The 21,784-nt window shown below is 43.8% G+C and overlaps 1 protein-coding gene across 7 annotated transcripts in view; it reads right to left on the minus strand.

Moving 5' to 3' along the window:
* RHPN1 (rhophilin Rho GTPase binding protein 1) overlaps positions 1 to 20,259 on the minus strand; it is a 52,036-nt gene extending 31,777 nt beyond the window's left edge. For 4 of the 7 annotated variants that reach the window (XM_073329964.1, XM_073329963.1, XM_073329960.1 and 1 more), the window contains exons 1-5: positions 20,114 to 20,149; positions 12,447 to 12,565; positions 6,489 to 6,617; positions 1,583 to 1,658; positions 781 to 858 (exon numbers count right to left, since the gene is read on the minus strand). In XM_073329964.1, coding sequence (XP_073186065.1) covers positions 781 to 858; positions 1,583 to 1,658; positions 6,489 to 6,617; positions 12,447 to 12,565; positions 20,114 to 20,134 — 423 coding nt within the window. In that variant the 5' untranslated portion in view covers positions 20,135 to 20,149. Of the gene's footprint in view, positions 1 to 780; positions 859 to 1,582; positions 1,659 to 6,488; positions 6,618 to 12,446; positions 12,566 to 13,531; positions 13,729 to 15,161; positions 15,266 to 20,113 lie in introns of those variants that run through there. The other 3 variants (XM_073329959.1, XM_073329962.1, XM_073329961.1) reach the window with 3 other exon arrangements.
* Between the last annotated feature and the right edge of the window lie 1,525 nt (positions 20,260 to 21,784).

The following is a 21,784-nucleotide window of genomic DNA, read 5'->3' on the forward strand; positions in this document are numbered from 1 at the left end:
GAAACCTTAATCTCCTTTTAATATAAAATGTTTGGATCTAACCATATAGGTCTATAGTTGGCACCACTTCACCCATATGATGCCTAACATGAGAGGAAAGGCAAGTGCGATAATGTCCAGCTCCGGGCTGGATTATTAAGACTGACCTCAGCAAACTGAAAGCTAAGGGTGTTTTTACTGCAGCCTTGCTGAGGCAACTACATTAATCTACCAAAGCTTGGGAAAAATAGGAGATCTGGTCAAATGCAGGTGTGGGAAGCAGCTCAAAGGTAATTTAAGGTGACAGGTTTTAATAGATATGGGGTGGAACCGTAGAGTTCCATTATTAATTAACAGATAAAAAAATTAGTCTTTTTCCATTCTAGCACTTTTTCCATTCAGCAGCCTGCCATTAAAAATCGGCTCGCTTGCAGTCTTTGGCACGCCTGCCATAGGTTGCCGACCTGTTTTAGATAAATAATTCTGATGGTTGAACCATGGTCCAATTTTAATCTTTGCTCACTATGGCCCCAGTCCTAAAGCTTGACTCACAAGGGCAGACACTTGCACCAACGTAGTATTTTGTAACCTATAAACTGAAGCCGCAACATTTTCAACATGTGCTCCAGGGAATTCCATACCCCAACGATATAAAGCACACACAGCGCTACAGAAGAGTTCTTGAAGATAAGTGTAAAGTTCACCCATAGAAGAATTAGTGATTTGCAAAGAAGCCCCGTTTTCCTCCTGCATCAGCCAAAACAGGATGGATTTTCCTTTTTAAACACGAGGCGCACAAACCTGCCGCAGCTCCATGAGCTCTTTGATTTCCTTTTCAAAGGAGATGCCATCTTCCCCATAATGTTCACAGATGAGATCCTGGAAAGGGGAGGGTAAGGGGAGAGACAGGGAAAAAATATAAGCTTTTGGTTTAGTTTGTTGGGTGACTGATTTCTGTGGCTACTGAACAAGCAGCTCACCATCTCTCTTAGCAAAGGAGTAGATGCCTTTTGTAAACACATGGCAAACAATGCCAGGAGACAGCTCTGCAGTCCTACCACACCCCCTAACCCTGCAAAGCTTCAAACAAAACCATGTTTATGCACAGGGGCTCCTGGAGAACTGGTTGGGCTCTCATCCACAACAGATTTCAGGAGAGTTTGTTGGTAGCTTTTCCGCTGCTTTCATCCCCTCTGTAAGTAAAAGCCCAGGGGATGTGATCTGGCCTATTATTTGCGAGGCTTTATAAACTGGTGTTACTGCAACACATAGGCCTTTTGGCAATGGGTCCCCTATTCTTTGCAAACAACTCATCTCAGACCTGACAAACTCACTATATCAAATACATTACTTATAGGGTATTTGTCCATAAAGGATAACATGTAAGGTCTCTGTTGAAAACTTGCAACTTACTGATATTCATAATCATGGCATGATGTGCGTACATTCAATATTTAAGGAATAATGTAACTATACTGAAGTTTATGCCTTTATGTTCTTAAGGTTAAAAGGAGTCAGCAGGATGACAGCTGACTCATACAGGTGGGAGGTGCCACCCCACCCTAGTCAGCATGTCAACTCAAATAACCTTAAGCAGGCTTACCTTTAATGGGGTCATTAAATCCATTTCCTTAGTCTCCTTTAGCCCTAAAGGAATCATAGGGACGCTGATAGATTCACTAAAACAAAATATGACAGACAAGTTTATATTTCCAGTTACTATTATCTTATATGTGTAAAGGATCCTCATGCTTCAGGCCATAAGTAATCACCAGCTGGGGTCAGGAAGAAATGCTACCTCTGATTAGAAGGGCAAAAGGTGCAGTATGTGGGTTTTCACTACTGGCCGGTGTCTGAGACTAGTTGGGTCATTAATATGATCCGTTGGGGCATTTCTTATATTCTTCTCTGGCCTACTTCAATGGCAGCTCAAATGCTATAGGCTCGAGTGCCTCAGGTTAATGGTCACTTCACCACGGTCCTGATTAGGATTCCATTAAAGTTGAAGACAAAACTCCCACCTGACTTAAAAAGGACCAGGCTGTGAGGGAGCACACAGAAGCCAGACACGAACGTTCTCAGCTGTGAAGGTAGTTTTGAAAGAACTCACAGCAGGAACAGCATTTTAGTTTATGAGGGCTTTGGGCTCACCCGTAGGTCCTGTCATGATTTTCAGTGAATGGGTAAGGATCTAGTGCTTTTAGGTTGCACTTTTAAATTTTAAAAAAGCAGCCAAAAGATCAGAAACTGTATTGGCTGCAATGGTCTAAGGTGTTTTAATGAACAGCTCTTGGGAGACAGACAAAGATCAGGGATCCAGCAACTCCTGGGTTCCAATCCCAGTTTTGACACTGTAAAGTGACTTGCCAAAGGGGGTGGAAGTTAGGATGGCTTAGGTTCCTGCCACCTATAAAATGGGGATATAACATTGGCCTACATCACAGGATCAGTTAATGTCTGTAAAGCACTCTGAAGATGGAAAGTGTTCATTAATATGTATCTTGTAAATGGTTTACAACACCAACATTTAAAAAGAGGATTCCTGCCAAATAGTTTAGGGCCAGCATTTCAATGGTTACAAGATAACTATCAAGCCAGGGCTGCCTTTTAAAATTTGAAAAATCTGAATTTTAATTCCGTATCTTTATAGCAGCAGCAGGTCACTGTGTCTGCAGCACATGATAGCACCTTCGCCACACTGCAGTTTGGCAAAGAGACCACCCCAATCTAGATTCAGATCAGTTTGCGCAAAGCTCAAGTCTCTTCCTATAGTGGGCAGGATCTGAACACTAAAACCAAGAACTCCAATGCTGGGAAAGTTCAGATTGTGATCTGGATACCAAATCTCCATATTTGGAAGCATTTGCATCCAGAGACTTGGTTTTGCCTATTAGAGATACAGGGACCAATTCTGCACTCAGTGCTGTAATTCCACTGACTTGTAGAGTAACTCCTAGTAACCAGGTGAGAGAGCAGAATCAGGCCCTCAAAGTACAGCCCTCGATTAGCAAGGTTTGGTTTGGGACCCTCTCCCCCATCTCTAAAGAGAGTATTAACCAAATACAAGTGTCCCTTCGAAGTCCACACTTATATCTGCAAATAAGATTCCCGTACAGATAAGAAAGCACAGCAAAGTGAGCTCCGAGCAATTATAATCCCACTTCTAGCTGCTTCAGTGATGGTCCCTTTGCGGTGTAAATCAGTAGATTGAGATTTTTCCATCAGATCTCCTCTTTTGCACATTACCCTATCAAACTACAACTTGCCTAATGGACCTACAGTTGTTTATTTAAAGTTAGGAATTTATCTAATCCTCTTTACAGGGACATGCTAGGCAAACACACAGAGCCTCCTAAAGGGCTGGTTCAAAGAGGCAGGAAAGGCAGTGGAGTGAGATCTGGAGGGGGTCACACAGGGTCAGGACTATTACAATCCATGTTTACACAATAGCAGGTTATTTAACCCAGGTCTGTCATTAACACCAAGAGCTTATCAGCAGTTTCTGAAATATCACATGGTCATGAAAAATGGGGAGGGGGGGAGAGGGAAAGAAAAACAAACATGCACAACTAGGTCTGTTCATACTTACTCAGTCACTGAATAAACAGCCTCCTGAGAGCTATAATGAGTGTGGAAAAGGGGTTATCACTTTTTCCTCTAATGAGATTTCAGTTTGATCCAAAATGCCACAAAATAAACTAAGAGGGTTTTGTTTGGTGTTTTTTTAAAACTACAGAAAACAGGGCCTTTGAGGTCAGTTATGAAAACTAAGTGGCTATGTCTACACTGGCAACTGAACGACAAAACTTGTGTCTTTCAGGGGTGTTTAAAAAAAAAAAACACAGCCCAAAAGACAAAACAGTTTTGCCAACAAGCAGTGCCAGTGTGAACAACGCTTTGCTGGCAGAAGCACTCTCCTGCCGACAAAGCTAACGCTGCTTGTTGGGGGTAGAAGTTTTTTGTTGGCAGGAGAGCCGACAAACAGTGGCTACACTGCGCGCCTTTTAGCAGCACAGCTGTAGCGACACAGCCGTGTCACTAAAAGCTATGTAGTGTAGACATAGCTTAAGGGTATGTCTTCACTACGCAGCAGCGCTTTAACGTGGCTGGGTAGTCGTGGAACCAGCGCTGGGAGAGAGTTCTCCCTGCATTGTAAAAAACCCACCTCCACGAGCAGAGTGGCTCCCAGAACTGGTGCACTGTCTATACCACCACTTTACAGTGCTGAAACTTGTAGCACTGGGGGGGGGTTTTCACACCCCTAAGCGAGAAAGTTTCAGTGCTGTAAAGTGGGAGTGTAGATAAGGCCTAGAAGTACTTGCCAGGAAGTCACGCTAGCACAGGAGCAGAACGATGTTCCCCTGCCTGCGGTGGTTAGGAATCACCTGTATCCTTTACTAATTCGGATGACAGTCAAGGGATAGATTCTGCAACCTTTATTCACCTCAAGCAGCTTTTATGCAAGTAGCCTCAATTCAGCTGCCCTGAATCAGGTGAGTAATCACCTGACCAAGCACTAAAGGGGGAAAAGGCTGCAACATCTGGCCCTTTGATATTAGTGGTTGCATACCACTGGGGAAGAGGAAAAAACTCCACAGTCTGATATGGTTAGCTGCATTCAGAGGCCACCACGTGGCCCCTGATGGGAGATGAGGGTGCTCAGCACATTGCAGGGGTGAGCTCACGGTGCTTCCCTACATTATTAAATCTAGCTCGTGTGTGCCCAGCATACAGGCAGGCCACCAAGTCAAACGCTGGGGGAAGAGGTTCTGTTTTACTTTCACTATCTCTATAATGAGCTGCAAACTGAGAGCAGCTCATACTTGACCATGGCTTTCAGGCAACCCTCTTGGAGCATAAAACTTCCCCTCTGCTAACTTCACCCTATTCGAAACACAAGTATTAGGAAGGGCCAAGGGACATCAAGACAGCTACACAGGCAGCACCCGCTGAACTGCTGTATAGCGAACCAGGGTGTGCGCCTACGTGAGGGGGGCGCATGTCAAGCTCGGAGAATGCTGCAGCGTCCCTGATATTTAGACCTCAGGCAGTGCTTCCCTTCTCACCCAGATAAACAGCTCCGCTGAGAAGTCCCAGCATGCCAGCTTGCTGCTGGCTAGGGTGCTAGGACTACCTCTACTGTGAGTCAAGCAGATGAGGTTGCTGGGTAAGCATTTCACAGCAACCAGGCGCTGCAATTAATAAAAGGTCTGGCCTCTTAAACAAAATCAAATGGGGAAATAAACGCATGTGAATAATCCAGTTCACGAGAAGCAAAGCAGCAAGAAAAGGAGGCTAAGCACGTAGGCAGGAATGTTTTTAATTACTTTCATTACACACTCAAGCTTCACTTGCAGTGCAAATCATGTGCTGTGGGGGATTTTGCTTACATACCCCGCAGTTTGAGGAGAGATTATTTTTGATACATTTAAGACCTGCATTCCTCGTCCTGTATCAGCCTTCCATACCTGTAAAGCACCATCCATCTCAAAGCACTTTACAGACATTAGCTGATAAAGCCCCAGTGTTATCTCCATTTTACAGATGGAAAAACCAAGGCAGGGAGAGAATAGAAAGGACACCCTCAAGGCTACAGAGCAAGCATTGGAAGGGCTGATCCAGACCCCAGATCTCCCAACTCTCAGTCCTGTGGTACCCACTGGATGGAACACGGAAGCGAGACAACACTGACATCCCAAACATGCAAACAGCAGGAACTGTATTAATAAGGCCAGTGCAATCTCCCCAAATCTCAGCTTCCTTGCCTGCTGTATTCCAAGTAGGTGCAGAGGTATAGTTTGTGTGGGAGAGTGTGTAGGGACCCTTGCTTGTATGGGCAGCTGTATATACAATATCTATTCACAGACCATATTCACTTCACCCATAGCCACACACCCACAATGTCTACTGTGAAGGAGGTATGGGGTAAGAAGGCCTCTCCACATCTTTCCTGAGGAATGGGCCCCAGCTTCCACTGTGCAAACGTACTGAGGCTTACTGCAGCATATTGCTAGCTAGGTATTTATATTATGCCCATCACCGTGGTGTCTTGGCACCTACTTGCCCAGCACACCTGATTTTCAAGGGCTTTGACCAGTGTTCCTTCTAATTTTTTAGATCATTGTGCAGAATGAATTTTGTTACGTGTGGCGGGGGTGGAGCCAAGGGTTCGGAGTGTGGGATGGGGCTCAGGGCAGAGGGTTGGGGTGCAGGGGGTGAGGGCTCTGTCTGGGGGGTTTGGGGTGCAGGCTGCACCAGGGCTGTGGCAGTGAGAGAGGACTCCCACCAGCCCTCTCCCCGCTGCAGCAGCCCCAGGCTCGGAGGAGAGGCACCTCTCCCTGCCGCAGCTCTGCACACTCCAACTTGTTCCCCGCCCACCCTCTACCTCTCTCTTCTCCAGGCCCCTTAGAAGGAACTTAGGCTTTGACCACTTTCTCCATTTTCCTGGGCCCTGCAACTCTAGCAACCTTCTTGCTCAACTTGGTGACCCACCTCCCCATACACCTTACCTGTCATTCTGGTATACGTCCACAGAGCTGTTCAGTTCTTCTAGTTCTTCCTTCAGTAACTGCAGATTGGAATTAACATAGCTAAGCTCCAAGGCTACTGTTTCTTTTACTTTGTGATTACTTGTGGCCCTGAAAATAAAAAGGAGACAGAGCACAGGAGGAATTGTCTTAGGAAGTGGTCCACAAGATAAAATCCACTGATCTACCACATTCAAACCACAAGCCTTCAGCTCCCAATAGAACGACATGCGCCACTTTATGCCTATAGGGCATTTCAGAGTCTCACAAGGTGCCTTCCAAACTAATGAGTTAAGCTTCCGAATACTCCAGCAAGGTAGGGAAATATTATTCCTATTTTAGAGTGAGAAACAGAGACCCAGATCTTTGAAATGAGCTAGATGCCCAGATCTCTCTCTCTGGGTCAGTGACAGAGCTAGGAGAGAACCCAGGAAGCATGCCTGCTCTTGGACTCCTGCTCTAACCACTACATAATCTTTGGTATTTCCACTGAGCTTCACAAAATGCATTTTAGAACAAAAGCTTTCCAGAGTCTGAAGGCTTTCCACCTACGATCAATGATGATGGAAAGATAGGCGTTAACAGGCAGAGACGGAGAGGTTAAAAGAGAAAAGAGCAACTCTTTTGAGAGAGGGCAGGGGGTCAGGAGGAAGAAAAGGCTCTGACACGCAGCTGGGCCTGCAGTGGGACATGGCATCCTGACTCCCTTCTGCTTCTCTTAGGAGATATTTATTTCTAGCCGTGTCCCACGCCTAGCAACTAGGACAGTGCCCAGCAGCCTCAGTGGTGTGGTCTGCTAGGGACAGCAGCAAAGCAGCTTTCAGACTGCCTCCGAGTGAGGCTGCACACAATCTCAAATTGGAGTCTTTAGTTTAAAAAGTCAGACAAACATAGCCAAGGATTGGTATTTAACTCTGTGGGAGCCTCAGAGTTCCACAGTGTGGTCTAGGGCAGTGATTCTCAACCTTTCTAGACTACTGTACCCCTTTCAGAATCTGACTGGTCTTGCATATCCCAAGTTCCACCTCACTTAAACTACTTACTTACAAAATCAGACACAGAAATACAAAAAGCGTCAGAGCCCACTGTTACTGAACAATTGCTTACTTTATCATATAATTATAAAATAAAATCAATTGGGATGTAAATATTGTACTTCCATTTCTGTGTAATACTTGAGCCTGGTTTTCACTTGTGAGCCTTGTCATTCGGCAGCCGGAGAGCAGCAGCTGCTGGCTGGGCACCCAGCTCTGAAGGCAACACTGCCGCCATCACCACGAGCAGCGCAGAAATATGGTATGGTATTGCCACTCTTATTTTTGCACTGTTGCTGGTGGAGGCACTGCTTTCAGAGCTGGGCGGCCGGATAGCAGCAGCTGCTCGATGGGGCATTCATGTTGTTTGCAGTGCGGGAGGATTATTTTTTTTTAAATCCCACTCTGGTCCCACCCTGCAATACTCATGCCCACTCAGTCCCGCATCGTTTGTTGAATTATCATCTTGCTCCTGCTATTACGGCAGCAGGTCCTGCAGGACCTCAGTCCTACTGCAGGGCTCTAGAGCCTGTTACAAAACTAGGCAAATATCCAGATGAGCTGATGTACCTCCGGAAAGACCTCTGCGTACGCCTGGGGTACACATACCCCTGGTTGAAAACCACTGGTCTAGGGCCACACAGTACATGGGACAGGGACAAGCTCAACTTTTTTTTGAAAAAAAGAAAAAGAAAGAAAGAAAGAAAATGAAGTTTCCTGACATTTTAAAATCATGCTTTTTTCTGCCACATAACATCAGGTTTGAACATATGACAGAATGCAAACTGGAGGGGGATGGAGTCAGGGAACATGCTGGGCCCTTACAGATAAGTATGAAGGCATACTCTTATTATCATTAATTATTCCTAACACACTAATGCCCAGAGTCCTCAAGCAAGATTGGGCCCCATTGAGCTGGGTGCTGTATGAAAGAAAAACAAAAAACAACAAACCACCACACTCCCTGCCCTAAAGAGCTTACAATCCAAATAGACAAGAGAGGATAGGAAGGGAAAGAGAGGCTCTGGAAGGTGAAGCGAGTAGCCCAAGGTCACAGCAAGTCAGTTGTAGAGCCAGAAACAGAACCCAGTTCTCCTAAATTCTAATCCAGTGACCTTCCTATTAGAAAAGTTGTCGTCTTGTCCCTATATGCATAACCACATACAAAAATTACTAAGAGAACATTCAGGTTGCAAAGTCAAGCCCTCATGAGTTAGAAAACATCAGAATTAAGCTTGCCTGTGCCTCCTTATTTCATCCCTTTGTGTGCATGCACCATGATTAACCTTGGCAGAAGTCAATTTGTTTTTTTATAATTTTAACAGATGTGTTTATTTTTAAGCATTTTTTTCTATTTATCAATTTAAATTTTCTTAGTTGTGAAAAATTATGGGGGAGCAGATAATGACAACTGATGTTGAGATTCAAATCTTAAAACACAAACATGTTTAAATATACAAAGTAAATATCTTTAAGTTCAAACAACATTTTTTCTTTGCCTACCTCTAAATTTCTATGATTGAGGGACTTTTTGCTGATGTGTGTGTGTGTATGGTGAAATTGACATTTACCAATAAAACCCTAATCCTTCCACACGGAATTATGAGAGTCTTTAATTACATGATCGTACACTATTTTTTGAACAGGACCCCTGCCTTACTAAGTGAACAGGATGGGCCTGCTCTGGGGATTAGTCTGTAGGACCTCTGACTTCATTTGCCGCAGTAGTTAGAAGGTGTGTGGTGAAGGAGGCAGGGGATTTCAGGAAGATAAAGCATGGTCTCACAATCAAGGCACTGAATGCTTTCCTGGAGAACTGGATTCTGTCCCTGCCTCTGCCACAGAGTTCCTGTGATACTAGACAAGCCAATATCTCCAGTACAGGCTCAAATCTTATTCCACATACACACTTTCAACCAAGATTTCACACATACTTCATTTTTAGCTCTTTTAAGTGTAATTCTTAGATACGAAAAGTGCAGCTTTTCCAGTACAAATAGCAACATATTGCAGCTCAAAGCCTGTTCTTTGGTCACTCAATAGCAGCATCCTGCTGAATACCCTGTTTTCTCTCCCATGTATTTTACATCAGCAGATGTAAACATGAAGGATGGATTTAAGCTGCAATGAGTCACCTGCTTTGATGAGACAGCTTTTCAAACCAATTGCACCTTTCTCATTGGCTCATGAGAAAAAAACAAAAACAAAAGAAACAGGAAGAGAGAACCTGATGGCAGGGGAAAGCTGACAACACCCAAATTGTCTGCTGAAACATGTCCTAGTCTCTCACCTTAAATCAAGTTGGGCCTCTATGTAGCTGAGTGCAGTCAAAAAAAAGGACACGGCCATACTTCAGCTTGGCTCAGGGCTAAAGCCTTTTCAAGCCTCTGGCAAGTTGTGTTCACAAACACCACGATCCAGTAACAGCTAAAACAGGGGTCTGGAAACTTTGACCCCAGGGCCAGATCAGGGTTGCAAAACTGTATGGAGGGCTGGTAGGGAAGGCTGTGCCTCCCCCAACAGCCTGGCCCCTGCCCCCTATCCGCCCCCTCCCTCTTAACCAGGATGGATTCATAACGGAAGAGAGAGACCTTGTTTTGTGAATGAAGAATTGGTTGGGGGGCGGGGTGAGGTTGGACATTTGAAAACACTTAGCTCAGTTTTCAATTGCATTTTTACATCTAAATGTTTACTCCCAGTGAATTTTGCTCATAATTTTTTTCAGCTTTGGGAAAAGTCAGCCTTTTAAAAAGCCAAGTGTATAGGTTACAGGTCAGACTATATTTTGTTTGCAAATGAAATTAAATTAGTTAGGCAGCAGCACTTCAGAAAGGTCTGGTATTGAATCTATCCATCTTAGTTAGGACATGGCACCTTCCATATATTGGTGTAACCCCCTAGGTATTGGCCAAGCATTCATTAAGGGTGAAATTTACCTTTGTGCAGAAAGTCAGCACAAGGCCGATGCACAGCTTAAAACAGAACTTAAAACAGTTTCTAGTTTTCATACTCGACGCTGCACAAGGGTACATTTTGATCTCATTAAGAATATACCTTATATAACCATGAGTCTTGATCAATCTGAGGAGTTATCAAATGTTTGCTTAGTTAATTCTTTGTACAGAGATATTAAAAATATGGTTTATTGCCAACCCCTTAATCGCTTCAATTACTTTGCTGAGTCAGTGGTATTTGAACAAGACGGGAAAAGACTTTCATTGCTTAACTGTCTCAGTCAGTTTATTTATCCATCAAACAAAAGCTACTACACTGTCCAACAAAACTGCATTTTATTTCAAACACACCATTCACTGTAGCTTCTTAGGAAAGAGGAATGACGCTCCAAACAGATCATTTTAAGGAGTATGGTTCTGTCTACAATGGGAACTTGTCCTGACTCCAACAGCTAATGTCCAGCCACCCACATAGCTGAAACCCTGCTTAACAGTAAGCTCCACCAACCAGTACTAATCACAGCTTTCCTTGACTACATTTTGGGTTTGCAGTGGTAGACGAGGCCTAGAAGTCTTCAGTGCTAACCATTGGAGAACAAAAAGAAAAGGAGTACTTGTGGCACCTTAGAGACTAAAATTTATTTGAGCATAAGCTTTCGTGAGCTACAGCTCACTTCATCGGATGCATTCAGTGGAAAACAAGGTTACATCCTTAAAGCCATGGAAAAATAGCAATATTTTACTAAATGACTTAATTTCAGCTGATTTTATGAGTAAAGCTTTGGTTTTCCATTAACTCCAAAACTTCATGAAATCTTGGATGTCCTGGCCAACCTCTGCTGAGAATGGACCTGTTTAATCTCAAAAACAGGCTCACCAAAGAAAGTTACCAGTGGGAAAAGTGTTCAAACTGCTGATCCAAATGTTTCAGCAGCCTGAAAAAGAACATCAGAGTGTTTTGTTTTCTAACTTAGCCCAGGTGCTCCTCACACTCCCCAACAAAGTAATTAAGTTGCCTGTGTTTTGCCTTGCATTCCTTCTAGCTCCCCCGCCCTTTTTGCCCTATGCCGGATTTGAAATGCCTCTGTTAGGAGGATGGGAACTACTTGCTGTCCACATTCTTGGATGCCCTATGAATAGCAGGTATCATCACTCTGATTCATGATTTTGATATAAACAGCACACCTAGGCACAATCCTGCTTACATAGAACATTTCTCCTTGGTTTTATGAAGCAGGGTCATGCAGAAAAGGACACAGCAAGATTTCAAGTCTTTTAATTAGATGAGGCATAACATCCAGGAGCAGACGTAGGGCTTGTCTATATGGTGGGGTAATGAGCACTATGGGGGTGTGATTTCAACACACACCAACGTGTTATGCATTAATTGGTCTGTGTAGACCCTGCTGGTGCAGACTAAGAGTTCCCTAGTGAGCAGCAGCAGGGTCTACACAGACCAATTAAAGCACAACATATTAGTACGCTTAGAAATCACTTCCCCATGGTGCGCATTACCCCACCATGCAGAAGTGGAGAGTGAGAAGTGGCCAGAAGTTGAAGCCACCAGTAAAGCGTTATCAGGGCAGCAGTACAGCACAGGGTTATGTTCTTCCTTTCTGGTTTCTAGTCATGCTGCAAAAGGAGGTAGGGGAAAAGACGTAGCCACACCAACAGACTCATAATTAACAGGGAGAGTCTTAGTCGGTCACCTTATCTATCCCCCAATTGACCAGTATAGGAAACAATGACAGAATACCCAGAATATACTCTTCCCCTCTCCAATACACGTAGCCTAGTAACACCAAGTCACTAGTCTTTGTAAGCGAGCAAACTGACATGTTTCTAGTGCAAGTCATTGTCTCTTGCTAGAGAGAATAATTAGCCTAAACCAAGAAGCAATTCAGAATGCTAGCACACAGGTGTTCTAGCATTGGAGATGGACCAGTGCTCACTTGAAGAGGTTTTCTGCCCCAGCTCGCATTCTCATCTCCTTGTTGATCTGTTGGTTAATTCGTGCGCGGCGGTGCTGCAGTTTGCTGCGCTGGGTCTGTGCAAAGGGATCGCAGCCCTGCTAAGAGAAAAAAGATTGTCACAACATATCCTGTTCAAACAGAACATCTTCACCAAACTTAGAACATCCTTTCTATCCCAGCCTCCTGTACCACCAGCCTCATCTGTTTCTTTTTCAAATCTGCTCTGGAGAACCATTGCTTCTGGACAGCCCACAAGCAGCGAGTCAACAGATAATAGCTTAACACAAAAGCCTCTGCTATTCTTTCCTCCAGGTTTGATCATCTTTCTTTGCTTTGTGTCAAAGTGCCGAGGACAATGACATGGCTTAATAATAAACATATATAGTGTGAAGTGTAGTTTTAGTTCATGACATGTCAACACAGCCGACGTTAAAGCGCTGCGGCTCCAGTGCTGTCTACACTGCCACTTTACAGCACTGAAACTTGCATGGCTCAGGAGTGTGTTTTTTCACACCCTTGAGAGAAAAAAGTTTCAGTGCTGTACGTGGCAGTGTAGTCAAGGCCTTAGCTCCACTTGCATGTTATACCGCAATGAAGCCGCCCAGAGCGCTCTAACTCACTCCCCGTCCACACTGGCAAGGCATGTAAAGCGCTCCGACTCCCTGGCTAGAGCGCTGCCGATACTCCATCTCCCAGAGAGGGATACAGTTTCCTGTGTATTGGGTGAGACGCTACAGTGTCAGTGTGAACGAGGGCTTATGTTACAGCGCTGTGATTGCTCTCCAGAAAGGTTCCATAATCCCATTAACTGAAGTGGCCTCTCTTGTTTTTGTTGTGAACTCTGGCAGGAATGTGGAAGTGGCCCTTTCAAAGCTCCAATTTGGAGTGCTGGCTGCTTATCAGCTCAGAGAAAAAAAAACTAACAGCTAACGTTTGCTTTCAGTGAGTGAGAGAGGCAGGGAGGGAGGGGGGTCTGTACTTACAAGACAGCATGCTGACACTCAACACCCCAAAAACCCACTCTCTCCCCCCACATACACACAAACACACTCCCCCCTCCTCACCATTTGAAAAGCACATTGCAGCCCCTTGAACGCTGGGATAGCTGCCCATAATGAACTGCTCCCAATGCAGCTGCAAGTGCCGCAAATGTGGCCACACCAGCTGTCAGTGTGGACAGACTGGAGCGCTTTTCCTAATGCACTGTACGAAGGCTGGTTTAACCCAAAGCGCTCTACATCTGCAAGTGTAGCCAAGCCCTTAGCAAACTCTTGTGAAACTATCTGCTACCTACTGAATAGTTCAGTCCCCCTCCCCCTTTTCCCTTTATCTGCACCATTCTTAGAGATCTGCATCTGACCCAGACAGCAGCTGAAATATTCCAGCTATCATTTAATTACAATCACTTGCTCTCCCTTAGCACTCCCTTCTACAATCCTGAATGACTCCACTTGCTGACCTCCGTTCCCTTGATACCAACACTAGCACTATATTTCAAATGCCTCATTCCTTTCAGCAAATGACAATAAGGAGTCACACTGACGATCACTACAGTAAGCCACCTACTGAGGTTATTCAGCAATTCAAGCACTCTGGGAAACAACGAAGCCTTTTGAAAATGCGTTATAGTAGTCTGGTACCATTGTTGCTTAGATTGCCTGGATTACTAGGTGGATATCCAGATAGTTTTAAAAACATGGGATCTCTCAAGAGTGGAATAATATATGTTGTCTCCTTTACAGGACTTTATTGGATGGACATAGCATGAAAGATTTAGGATGCCAGCCCGAGGAGCCTCAGATCACAGTAAATCTATAACTGCAGCCTGGACACTAGCATACTGATTTTCCATGGGTGATGAGCTCCTGCTGAATTCAGGATTTGAGCTTGCTCAGCAACTCTGAAAATCAGGGCATTACTTTTAAATGTAATCCATTTATCACTTTTACTCTCTTCTCCACTCCCTTCCCTCCCCCAAAAAATTTTTTCTTTGAGTCAGTCTCTTTATAGGCAGGGAATTGTTATGAGTTTAATCATCACTTTGGGGAATCACAAATATATATTATCTTGAAGTTTCACAAGGGGAGGGAAAGAAATATTAGCGGGTACTCCCAACAAACACTGTTAGGAGGAGGATCTCAGATTCCACAGTGACACAAAAAGCTCTACCCACACAGAAAGATTGAATTGCTCCTCACACAATAGAAAATAAATTGTGAAATGTGCTCCCTAGGAGTGCCAAGGACCTAAATAAAGAGCCCTTTTTGGAGGGGTCCAAGGCAGGGGAGTTGTGTTAAGCTGGAGACATGGAAGTCTGCTATTCTTATGTTAATATCAGATAATCTGCAACAACAAAACCACCCATGCCAGCAAGCTAAATTTTAGTTTATACAAATAGGGTGAATTTCACCCCAGTGCAGCCAGCACAAGTCTTACTTCAGTTCTGCCTAGGCCACGTACTGGCCCCCAGAACCGGGACTGGGTGGAATTCACTCAATCTCTCATGAAGTTCTTTAGAGCAACAGAATGACCTTATTTCTAGCCACCACCTAGAGCCAAAGCTTTAGAATAAAAGACTAACTCCTCCTCCTCTTTTCAGAACCTCTCAACACTTACTTATAGCTCTGATTAGGTCAAAACCCAAAAAAAGCCACTACTTTTATTAATTTTTTTAAGCCACTAAAACTAGCTTACATTAGCTTCTCATGTGGCATCATCTTATTTCACTTGTCTTCTCCTGATCACCACAGGGTGGGGATAGGGACAGGGCATCATCTCCTTGCCCTCACCTAGGCAGCAGACTCTGGTGGGTAGGGAATCTGTGTTGGTCTGTGAGGTGCCATGCTTATCTGTAGAGATGGACACATTTTCTACAGCACCCACCATGGTACCTGGGTATGTGCTTGGATGATGATAAAGTTAAATTTGCATGGGGAACTCCGCAGTGGACTTTGTGAAGTCTTGTCTCTCCTCCTTGCTTAAAGGAGGTATTGCTTGGGGAATATACGGATTATAGAATAGGTGATAATGTGCTTCTTGCTGAGAGGAGGCAGGGGTCTTATAAATGCAGGCTAAGACTGCTATGTGGCCAACACAGCTGCAAGAAAGTCTCTAAGCGTATATCTACACTACGGAATTAGGTCAAATTTATAGAAGTCGTTTTTTTAGAAATCGGTTTTATATACTCGAGTGTGTGTGTCCCCACAGAAAATGCTCTAAGTGCATTAACTCGGAGTGCTTCCACAGTACTGAGGCAAGCGTCGACTTCCGGAGTGTTGCACTGTGGGTAGCTATCCCACAGTTCCCGCAGTCTCCGCTGCCCATTGGAATTCAGCTCTGGTTCAGGGGCCAATAAAAACCTAATTCTTGACTGCAAAAGAAATAATGTGGATTTGGAAACCTGCCCTAATTAAAAAAATGAAAGAGATGGACAGTAAATAAGTGCAACTTCTTTAGGAATGGGAAAATAATGAGATCATATTTGTTTTGATTAATAACTGAGGTGGCGGTGGAAAATGTTGCTTGTGAAAAGATACAAGGTAATTCATAATCTATTGGGGACTAACTGTTCTGGATATTTTGAAATCATACAAAAAGACTGACTTGAGTGAGTTACTGCTATAAGCATGGACGTTTGTGATTACTGTAGAGCAAAATTCAGCCTGCACACTAACATAGCAGATGGCATGACCTCTGTTGCTCAGCTTCTAATACTCTGATTAATGCTCAAATGTGACATATAAAGTAATCTGTGCATGCATTACAAAGATTGGAGAAAGGCAGAGAAGGAGATCATGAATCATCTGAATGAATTAAATGGGTCACTAGGACTAAAAACTAGCTGTCCCACAAGTCTCATGTGTGAGATGCTGAAAACAAATAACTCCGAGGACTATTGCGCTAAGGAGCAAACGCTGAGCTCTCAAAAGGTCCACACCCATTTTGCAGACACTCTGCTTCTTCACCAAAGTGAATTTAATTTAAGAGAGATTGAATCTTGCCATTCTTACCAAGAATGAGGAATATTGCAGCCACAGAGCCCTATTTGGCGATTGTGCCAGTTATTCCAAGCGAAGATGGAGCAGGCTGGGGGACCTTAAAGGAGCATCTAGATCAGAGGTGGGCAAACTACGGCCTGCAGGCCATATCGGGTCCATGGGACCCTCCTGCCCGGCCCCTGAGCTCCTGGCCCAGGAGGCACGCCCCCTCCCCGCAGCCTCAGCTCACTGTGCCACCGGCACAATGCTCTGGGCGGTGGGGCTGCGAACTCCTGGGGCAACGCAGCTGCAGAGCCCGGCCTGACCTGGTGCTCTGTGCTGCGCGGCGGTACGACTGTAGCTCCTCCAGCCACCAGTGCTCCAGGCAGTGCAATAAGGAGGCAGAAAGCCTGGGGGTTGGATAGAGGGCAGGGAAGTTCGAGGGGGTGGTCAGAGGGTGGGGAACGGGGTTCCCGGGGGCAGTCAGGAATGAGAGGAGGGGTTGGATGGGACAGTGGGGGGGCAGTTGGGGCGGAGGGTCTGGGGGCAGTCAGGGGACAGGTGCCTGGGGCAAGAGTCCCGGGGGGGGGCTGTAAGGGGGCAAGAAGCAGGGGGCGGGTTGGATAGGGGTTGGGCCACGCCTGGCTGTTTGGAGTGGCACAGCCTCCCCTAACCAGCCCTCTGTACAATTTTGGAAACCTAACGTGGCCCTCAGGCCAAAAAGTTTGCCAGCCGCTGATCTAGGTGCTAGTCAAGTGGGGGAAAACAGAGTCACTAAAAACAGACAAGCAAGCCTCAGAGTTGATGACAATTTCTAAGAGAACCTGTTAAAAATCATCACAGCAGATTCAAGGAGACTAAAATGTCTAAAAGAAATTGGTTCAGAAGGAATGTAAGACTCTTATGGATCCCTATAAATGGATATCAGATACTGCTACATTCATGAAAAATCCCATCCCTAACCATAAGAACTTTAATTAACCAAATCCATATGTACCTCTTTGAAGGGACAGAGGTGAGGCAAACAGAACAGAGGTGGGGATGCTGACATATATACACACATGGCAAAAGGAGACCGAGCTCTAAGAAGCCCACCTTAATTGATTATTCTCATGACAGTTGGTATGGCAACACCCATTTTTTCATGTTCTCTCTGTGTGTGTATATATAATCTTCCTACTGTATTTTCCACTGCATGCATCCGATGAAGTGGGTTTTAGCCCACGAAAGCTTATGCCCAAATAAATTTGTTAGTCTCTAAAGTGCCACAAGTAGTTTTTTTGTTTTTTTTTTTTAAAAAGGAGCCAGAGTCTCAAAACATACCGAGCACCCACACTCTTAATATCCAACCCCTTTAAGGTGTCTCCAATCAAGCACTCAAAATCGGTAGTCACTTTGGGAAATTCTGGCCTTCCTGTAGGCCTCCAGGAACATCCTAACCACAGATGCAAGATGAGGCAAGGCAGCATTAAACTTAATTTTTTCGTTATACAGCGGCCTAGGAAGTTGCACTCTTTGGATTTGCCCAAAATATTATGTAGTTTCTGATAAGAAAGATGCACCGTGCTGCTCGCAGAGTCATGAGTTTATAAAAGCAAGCATTTGAACAAGCGCTCATGTTTACTGTCTTTTTAGTTGAATATTACATCTCACCATTTAAACAATCAAGTTTCATGAGATAGTTTTTAATTCCCACCCATGCTCCTCAGTCAGAAAATGCAGTAAAATTGTACTGGAAAGACGGGTATTAAACTTGGACCATGTAGCACAGGGTTATGGGAGGGGTGGCTTAAGCACAAAAATGCAAGTCAGGATCTTGAGACTTACTGCTTTTAGGAAATTCATTTGATCTCTCTGCCTCATCTTCCTCCACCCACTGTAAAAACTGAGTAACCCTCCCACCTCCCTGTGAGATACTGAGTAAAGCCTTTTGAAGATTAGAAGTACTATCACAAAGAACCATTACTGAACAGTTTGTTAGAATGAGCATTTTGCAACAACTACAGTAGGTACTAACTAAGGTCTAGATTCTAGTCTCTAGCCGCTCCTGCCATTTTAAAATGCAATTAATTTTAAACTGAAGGAAAGAAGGAAATTCTGCCAGCATTTTACCTCAAGACATTTTTACCGATGGGAAAACAAGCAGATAATCTAAAATGAAGGTTCTTCAGATTTAAAGTGAGAGAACACCACAAGAATAACTCAGTCAGGCACTTTTGGAAAAATCTAACCCGTAGTGTGCATCTCCTCAGACAGTCTGCACTAAATGAACAAAGAACAGTTGCCTGTTTCTGCTGACCAGAGTCTCTGGAGATTTAAAAGTGCAATATAAAGAAAAACAAAAACTGCACTACAGTTTTCAGTGAGGACATTTCTTCCAAAGCCCGTCAGTTACTTGGGCAAGAGGGACACAAGGGATGGCTTTTAAACTTCAATACAAATTTTCTTACTTGATTTGCTGCATAACCTTAAACCCAATCCTGAAACATAATGAGCAACTGTAATTAAATGAAAGGTTTCCGTGTTCGTCTGTATCCGCAAAAAGAAAAGGAGGACTTGTGGCACCTTAGAGACTAACAAATGCATCCGATGAAGTGAGCTGTAGCTCACGAAAGCTTATGCTAAAATAAATTTGTTAGTCTCCAAGGTGCCACAAGTCCTCCTTTTCTTTTTGTCATTAAATGAAGTTAGTGTTAACCTCTCAGGCCTTTACTGAATATTAAAGGCATTTCCGGGTGCAGTTGCTACAGTTGCACAAGTCACATTTTGAGTGAAATTCAAGGTTTAACTCAAGATTTCTTAGCCATCCTTTGCAGTGGACTCAAACCAGGTAAGTAAACATACAGCATCTCCTCTGTCAACAGGTGTCCATAATCTTTGTTGCATGCATAGGTCAGAACGCAGAACAGATTGTATGTACTTAGAATACAGCATGTTAAGAAAGCTATGGGAATGAATAAGATATGGGTCATTAAGTTACACGAGTTGTGTCCAGCACTGAAGTTTATTGCCTCTGACAAACCAGGATTAGAGCCAGTATTATTCTAGCAAGTCCGTTCTAGGCCCCAAAAGCCTGCCAAACATTACATTCAGTGTCCAACACAAAAGGAAAACAAAGTGTGCTGCAGAAATGTGCTAGAGCTATGTTTCAGTGTTGTGAAAGAGTGAGAGGCTGGTCTCATGCAAAGTGAAGGGGACAAAAGATAGACAAGGCCCCTTACATGTCAACTGGTAATTGCTGCTGACTTAAGATTTGTCTACACGGGGACATTTACAAGCATAATTATACTTTTGTAGGTTTCAGAGTAACAGCCGTGTTAGTCTGTATTCGCAAAAAGAAAAGGAGTACTTGTGGCACCTTAGAGACTAACCAATTTATTTGAGCATAAGCTTTCGTGAGCTACAGCTCACTTCACCGGATGCATACTGTGGAAAGTATAGAAGATCTTTTTATACACACAAAGCATGAAAAAATGGGTGTTTACCACTACAAAAGGTTTTCTCTCCCCACACCACACTCTCCTGCTGGTAATAGCTTATCTAAAGTGATCACTCCCCTTACAATGTGTATGATAATCCAAGTTGGGCCATTTCCAGCACAAATCCAGGGTTTAACAAGAACATCTGGGGAGGGGTGGGGGTAGGAAAAAACAAGGGGAAATAGGTTACCTTGCATAATGACTTAGCCATTCCCAGTCTCTATTCAAGCCTAAGTTAATCGTATCCAATTTGCAAATGAATTCCAATTCAACAGTCTCTCGCTGGAGTCTGGTTTTGAAGTTTTTTTTCCTTGTAATATCGCAACTTTCATGTCTGTAATCGTGTGACCAGAGAGATTGAAGTGTTCTCCGAGTGGTTTATGAATGTTATAATTCTTGACATCTGATTTGTGTCCATTTATTCTTTTACGTAGAGACTGTCCAGTTTGGCCAATGTACATGGCAGAGGGGCATTGCTGGCACATATCACATTGGTTGATGTGCAGGTGAATGAGCCTCCGATAGTGTGGCTGATGTTATTAGGCCCTGTGATGGTGTCCCCTGAATATTGTTTCATATTATCTGTGTGTATATAAAGTCTGCTGCAGTTTCCACGGTATGCATCCGATGAAGTGAGCTGTAGCTCACGAAAGCTCATGCTCAAATAAATTGGTTAGTCTCTAAGGTGCCACAAGTACTCCTTTTCTTTTTGCGAATACAGACTAACACGGCTGTTACTCTGAAACCTGACATTTATTTGAGCATAAGCTTTCGTGAGCTACAGCTCACTTTATCTGATGACATGAGCTGTAGCTCACAAAAGCTTATGCTCAAATAAATGTGTTAGCCTCTAAGGTGCCACAAGTACTCCTTTTCTTTTTTCAGGGACTATTAAGTATTTCACTCCTAAGTTTAGGTTTGAATGCAGCCTGGGGCAATTGTGACTGATGATTGTTTGGTGCCTTACAATGTATGAACTGAGGAGAACTTGTACTAACTAGCTCATTTCCTGGTGTTCACATCTCTCACTCACCCAAAAAACCTTACCAGCAGCCTCAGCAGAGGTAAAAGACTGAATTTTCCATGGAGTCTGAATTATCCTACCCTCAGAGGCCATACCTCCAGGTAAGGTTGAGGAACCTTGTGACGCAGCACGTGGGCAATTTATACTACTGCGGGTCTTGTTTTATGCTAACCACAAAGACTTGAAACTGCAAGATTGCCAATTTAGCACCTTACAAACAGTGAGTTACCACCACACAGTAATTGAACTTACAAATATTGTGCACTTAAATCTGCAAGTTTGCTACAATAGGGCAACAATGCACATTTTGTACAGGAGAAAAAGGGTATGGAGACTTTGAAATGCTGAACAAACATTCTGAAAACCAAATTCTCTAGTTTTTGCTCTAGTTTTTTACTCTCTCATCAGTGATTCTGATGAGAGAGTACTGGTGAATTAAGATGGCAGGATTTAGCCACTATATGATAAATTAGAGATAGTACAAGCTAAAACAAATTCTGCCCATGAATAACAACGACAGAGACAACGCTAAGTACATACTCTAAAAAGCTAAAGCTGTATTAGGTTTTTATCCACCTGAGTTTTATTTCACTCCCAATACACCAAAAGCAATTAGAGTCCATCACTGATAAGTTACAGTACTTCAGACTCTCTCTATAAATCCATTTGGAGGTACAATAGCTAAAGATAAGGGCCACTGCGGTTGTGCCTATTTTTGCCAGGGGTGAATTTGGCAGTCTCACTGTTTCATATTTACTTCTCCAGTTTATGACAGGTTTGAGACATTTATTTAAAAAAAATGCAAATATCTACATTAGTCATATGTTATAACTCTAT

The sequence above is a fragment of the Lepidochelys kempii genome, chromosome 2 (genome assembly GCF_965140265.1).
Source record: "Lepidochelys kempii isolate rLepKem1 chromosome 2, rLepKem1.hap2, whole genome shotgun sequence".
Taxonomy (NCBI): domain Eukaryota; kingdom Metazoa; phylum Chordata; order Testudines; family Cheloniidae; genus Lepidochelys; species Lepidochelys kempii.